Source organism: Triticum urartu, chromosome 4A (assembly GCF_056163025.1).
Source record: "Triticum urartu cultivar PI428250 chromosome 4A, HENAU_Tu73, whole genome shotgun sequence".
NCBI lineage: Eukaryota > Viridiplantae > Streptophyta > Magnoliopsida > Poales > Poaceae > Triticum > Triticum urartu.
The window spans coordinates 597,269,398-597,275,781 of record NC_141876.1 but is presented as its reverse complement, the minus strand read 5'-3'; the positions used below and the strand labels follow the sequence as shown (position 1 = coordinate 597,275,781).

The 6,384-nt window shown below is 40.8% G+C and overlaps 1 protein-coding gene across 1 annotated transcript; it reads right to left on the bottom strand.

Annotated features, from left to right (window-relative positions):
* Positions 1–5,072: 5,072 nt before the first annotated feature.
* LOC147977044 (uncharacterized) lies at positions 5,073–5,732 on the bottom strand. Its single transcript, XM_087521060.1, has one exon. It carries the CDS (start codon positions 5,730–5,732, stop codon positions 5,073–5,075), a length of 660 nt encoding a protein of 219 aa, XP_087377186.1.
* Positions 5,733–6,384: the final 652 nt, after the last annotated feature.

Genomic DNA, 6,384 nt, shown 5'->3' with positions numbered 1-6,384 from the left:
GACATATTGAGGGAAAGTACCATTATATTAGAGATGTAATAAATAGGCTGAAAACTGTTCGGCTTGCATTTTTGCCTGGTACTGATATGTTGGCAGATCCACTGACTAAACCTCTTAGTCAGGAATTGTTTTGCAAACATGTCAGGAACATGGGCCTTAGGATTTTTGATTGAATGTTTTTCAGACAAGTGGGACATGTAGGAATTTTTGGTGTCTTCCAAAACATTATATACTACATTTATTTGGTTGATGAATGAAATCATACGGAATTGGTGTATGAATGATTGGTACAAATATTTGCAATTGAACTTGAGGAAATTTACTCAATGAGCTGGGTACAAACTATACTGGAATACCATGTGTATATGTACGCTGGAATTATTTTGCCTGGGCACAGTATATGTTTGGAATTGGCTAGGCTATTTACAGGTTCAGCTTTGTAGATTGATAAGTCTACACGTTTAAATAGGAATCATATATTATTTAAACGTGGCATATATCTCACATATATGTGCTTAGGGATAAGAAGGAATTTGACTCGGAAAATAATCAGTTATGATCGTGGTTGGTTAATTCGATTAGGAGTCTAACTGAATTCTATCTGGATACGGATTTGAATTTTCAAGAATATGAGTATAAATATGTCCCTACCTTCTAGTCTCATATACGCATTGTAAGCTGCACCACAGACTTGGAGGAAGAATTAGAGGGTAAACAAATATACTCGTGCTATGTTATTTTCGCAACAGATCATCATTCTGATTTGGACGCTCGTGCAGGGACTCCATCTTCTCCAAGATCAACTGAGTGGAAGCGCGGCCTCATTTAACGACTGCTCCTAAGCTAACTTGGATAAACTGGTGGAGATTGGGAATGAGCTTCTCGGGACTAAGGTATCCCGGGTGGACCTGGAGACTGGCCGAAATGTGAAGGTGCCTGCCGGGGGCACCAATACGGAGCAGTTAGCCGAGTTTGCTCAGCCGTTGTCCAATGAGCGGCGCTGCCGGAGCAGCAGTGTCAATGTGCCGTACATAAATTAGCAACTACATGTAGTGTGCTTTATTTTTATTTGTTTAATCTGGTGCATGCATGTTTTCCAATATGTTTAAGCTATTCATATTGTAAATCCTACGGTGGTGCTCTAATATATTACGGTCTTGTACAAGGAAGAATAAAGGTGTTATGTGGTTAGTGGTTTATATATGAGTGCATGGAGCTTGAATATCACTACTCACTACATAGATTGGGTCATTGCGCATGGTTGAAAATGTGGCATCGCACATGTCTTTATAAACCATCACTTATGTTTTTCGGCCCGTTTACGATAGAACACACATCGACATGATCGGGTCTGAATAATCGTGGCAATGAAATTGCACACAATTCTTCTTACCCAACGATATATGATGTACGCCCTCATCCTATACGGTTCTTCTGGATAAAGCGTTTGCATGACAGAACACACAATAGCTAGTTTCCAACGGTGTGTGATTCTTTTGACATCGCGGTTGAAACAGTTTGTTATTCTAACTATGGGTGATGTCATCAACACACCAATCTCCTGCGAGCAAGTTCGGTGGGCATGGAAGAGAAGGGAGGGGGCGGGGGGTAAAATGACTGACGTGTGCTAGTGCGTACATTTGTTTTCAAAGTCACCTACTGGTAAGAATTGCGATTTTGTATTACATAAACCACATAGAGTAATCCTTCGTCAACGCATTGTCTAAATGAGCAAAGCCTCAATCATCCTAACAAATGTGTCATCTTAATGAGAAAAGCAGTGATCATCCTGACTAATGTCTTGCAGAGACATAGTCTTGCGCTTTGCCCACAAGAAACAATGATGACCAAGTTATTTAACATAGTGGTGCCCTTTGTCCGCAAGAAACCTTCATCATCCTACTCTAAAAAAGAAGACAACTTGTAGAGATAATGTTTGACTTAGGTGCAGAAAGACACCTGCTCTCCTAATCCACACTGACTTTCATATTCCAGCTGTACAAGTCTTGCTGAAGAACTAATACTTTCATATTCATAATGCGTGCATCTGTGCAGAAATGATGCAACTTAGTAGTTGCCCTGTTACGTTGCATGTACGTAGTAGTACTATGTATCTGCACAAAGCGTGTCATGAGCTATATATCAGTATTGTTTTTAGTATTAGTGTATCCTAAAAAAATGTTTAGTGTTAATTCGTGGAATCTCATAGTCTTGCTCGAGGTGACCATGATTATTTATCAATCTTGCTACTAACTATGATGCGCTCACGTCGTACTTTGATTCATTGATGGATCAGTATTGCTTTGGACTGGTATTTACACCGAGACAAGAAAGTATGGCGCGCTTTAGAAACTGTGGTATATAAGTCAAAGATGTCAAATTCAGATATCTTTTGAGTCCATGACATAACCAGATTGGATGAATCTTCCACCTGTTTAGCTATGAAAGAATATATACAAAGCTGAATAGTAGATCGACAGGAAGACCATGAGCTGCCCCGTAATGAAACCGTCAGTAGTTGCGAATATCTCCTTCCCTAATCAAAGATATTGTCTTCTAGTTCCTACAGCCTCATAAAAACAGAATACCATTTGCCTCCGACCAGAACAAGCCATCCGCAACAACTAAGTACTTACTACACCTTCTTACAATCATCAAAAACCACTTCACCTAAGAAGACGACACCGTCTGTAACTCCGCCTGACCACCGCTCACTGCTCAGCCTTGCTCTTTGGAAAACACAACCCGCAGAGGAACAAGGCCATAATATGAACCCTCTTAGACTCGTTCGCACCGTCATGTGGACTTCGGCAAGGTGATCCTCTCTCCCCGTTTTTGTTTCTCTTTGTGGCTGACGGTCTCTCTGCGTTGTTAAAGGAGGGTGAGATGAAAGGAGACTTAACTCCATTGAGAGTTTGTCGTAGAGCACCGGGCATCTCTCATTTGTTATTTGCAGATGATATACTGTTGTTTTTTAAAGCAGTCGAGGAACAAGCAACTAAAGTGTGCGAAGTGCTACACTCATATGAGCGTGCTACAGGGCAGTATATAAACCCGGCCAAGTGCAGCCTCAAAAGAGTTTATATTACGGCCCAGCCTGTACAATGTATCTAGTTTTAGTCAAAATCACTCCACATTAGAAAAAAAAAAGTCAAAATGGTATGAGGGATTAAATTTATCCGGTTTGAATAATTAAGGGACCAAATTTTGCTGGTTCTATAGTTAAGGGGCCATTTTTATATTCTCAAAAGAGTTGAGGGACGAAAAATATACTTCTTTCTATTTTCTAATCTTATTGATTCCTAACATAATACTCCCTCCGTTTCTAAATATTTGTCTTTTTAAAGATTTCAACAAGTGACTACATATAAAGCAAAATGAGGAAGTACGTATATACTCTAAAATATGTATATATATACATCCGTATTTGATAGTTCATTTGAAATCTCTAAAAATATAAATATTTAAAAACAGAGGAAGTACGTATATACTAACTTGATGCTAGATACATTTATTTGAGAGACAAACTCTTTTGAGCGAAGGGAAAATAAGGACACGAATAACATGGTACGCAGGCCGATTCAATTGCTAAACTTTCCTATTGTGTACTACTTGAGTCTTTCCAACACCCCGGCAACACTGATCACTTCCTAACTACAACTTCGCTCGGTTTTGAAATATGTAGTTATCGAGTTTACTAGGCTACCCGCTCAGCTGGGGGCATCGCGTCGCGCGGTCAATCCGGCTCCCATGATCTACCTCGCTGACAGTTTTACTCGGTGATGTCAAACGAGGTAAATACATATGTGATGCTTCAACTTGTTATGGATGTTCAGTTTAGTGCCTGAATTTGAAAAATACATTGAACTGGTTCTAAAACTTGACAAGAACGTACAAACACGGTGCTAATCACATCCGTAGACGTAAAGTGCGTCGAGGTGACACCGTATATGATTGATGTGGCACAGACATGGCGTGGGGCCCACTTATAATTACGAAACGTAATTACTTTGGTAAACGTCTCTATGACTAGTGGGCCCTCCTGTCAGTACCTTAGCAAAAATAAAATGAAAATTACAGAAACAGGGATCGAACCAGCAGCCTGATGCTTGCACGCTGCTTGCGCTAGGCACCAAATAGAACAAGTTTTCACGTCAAACTAGGCCCCTTAAGCATAATATAAGAAACTCCTGTGTCCTGAAACGGGGTGCAGCCAGCAGCCCATATTGCACACGTTATTTTTTTAAGTAAATAATACGTAAATAATAATCATAATAATAAAAGTACGATTCAAATACTCATGTGTTATAAGAAAGTACTCATGCCACACAAAGTAAATATATAGAGGTATGCCCTATAAAATAAAACAAATTATTAAAAAATAATCCTGTAATATATAGAAATATTAACTTATTATTTAGAAAATACTATTTTTAGAAAATAATTATTGTTTAGAACATATATTTTAAATTTTGTTATTTATAAAAACAATGAAACAGTCATGGATTATATTTAAAATAGTATTTTCGAATAATAATTTAATATTTCTTAAAATTACAGAAACATTTTTAAGTAAGATATTTTATTACAAACCTCTATATATTTATTTTGTGTGCACACGGATTATATAACACACAAATATTCAAATCTAGTTTTTATTATTATGATTATTATTGACATACTTTTTACATTACAAAATAATGTGCGCAAAATGGGCACAGGCTGCAACCCATTTATGTATACAGGAGTTTTCGGTTCACATACATTAAGCATGAGGGGGTTATATTCTCTTAAAACATGTTTAGTGGAATGATGAGCGCAGGTATTTCCCAATCATTAGGTCGCCCATCTTGTATATTTTTATGTTAATTTTCTTACTAATTACTTACCGATAGGCGGCCCCACTAGTCATAGGGTCATATATAGTACTCAAGTAATTCACTTCTGTAGCTATAAATGGGCCCTACAACATGTCAGTGCAATGTCAGCCATACACGATGCCATGTCGACGCGCTTTACCTGTATGGATAGGATTAGCACCGTATTTTGTTTTTTGAGCATTACCCAAAAGATTAGGATACACCATTACAATCATCACCCAGGGTATCTAACACATCATCAGGCACTGAACCCAACTGGACAAAGTCCCCAGAGCTCTTAGTTCGGCTCGCTAAGCTGTGTGCTACTCTGTTCTGCTCCCTCCTGACCCAACTTATCTTGTGCCCACTGAAACCTGCTAACGAGGTCTTAATATCTGCCACCACAGAAAACAGACCTGATTTATTTTTAGCACCCGGTTCCAGAGCTTTGGACAGGAACAAGCAATCCACCTCCATCTGAATTGGCCCATTGTAATATTTGGCCATTTCTCGCAGGCCCTGCAGCAGCGCCATTCCTTCCGCTTCTTCTACTGACGTGCACTGGTTCAGGCTGCATCCCATCGCAAGGTAGACCTGACCCAAGTTATTCCTAGCAATGGCTCCCCCGAAGGCTAATCCAGAGTTTGGATCAAAGGCCGCATCGGAATTTATCTTTGGCACTCCCGCCGGTGGTGGTCTCCAACTGTTGACCCTTGCAGCTGGTTGTTCTCCTTGCTGGTTACCGAAGAGGTTGAGGCCACATGTGATCATGGTTCCGTCTGTCCTATCCTTCGCTTTGGTCACCTCTTGTTCGTACCGGAGCAAGAACCCTACGGAAGCCGCGATGGTCTCCTTTCCCCTCCCATGTACCATGTCGTCCCGAAGATGCCAAGCCCGCCATAGCAGTAGGAGTATTTTATCCCTAACATCCTCGCTACACGCGTTCAGGATGCCTTGGAGCCAGTCCTCGCCCGTGTACCAGAAGTCCTTCTCCTTCGGTAGTCTCCAGTGCTCTCTCATGGCGTGGCGAAGGGCTTTGCTTTTTGTACAGGCAACCACAGCGTGGTACTCATTTTCCTCCGCATTGCCACATGCATCACAAATGTTCGTTGTTGCTAGTGTGCGTTTGCATTTGTTCGATTTTTTTGCTAGGGTATTGGTGGCTACTCGCCACGCGAAAACCTTTATCTTTGCAGGGACTCCCGCCTTCCAAATGGCGTCCCAGATGCTCCGATCATCCGTGCTTGCCCCGGAGGTAGAAGGTTGCGGGCCAGTCCTCTTCAACCTCATGGCAAGTTGATAGGCACTACTCACCGTAAAACATACCAGATTTCTCATAATGCCATGCCAGACAGTCCTCCACCTTTCCTAGAGGGAGTTTGATCTTGAGAATCTCAGCAGCATCACAAGGGTTGAAAATCTGTTGAATGAGTTCCTCATCCCACCTGCCTGTATTAGGTATGATGAGTTGATCCACCCACCTCAGCCTAGATCTTCGGATGAAACTCGCAGCACGAAGCCCTTC

Excerpts from the sequence above, each read along its gene's own strand:
- LOC147977044 (XM_087521060.1), bottom strand. The coding sequence starts at position 5,732 with ATGGTACATGGGAGGGGAAAGGAGACCATCGCGGCTTCCGTAGGGTTC.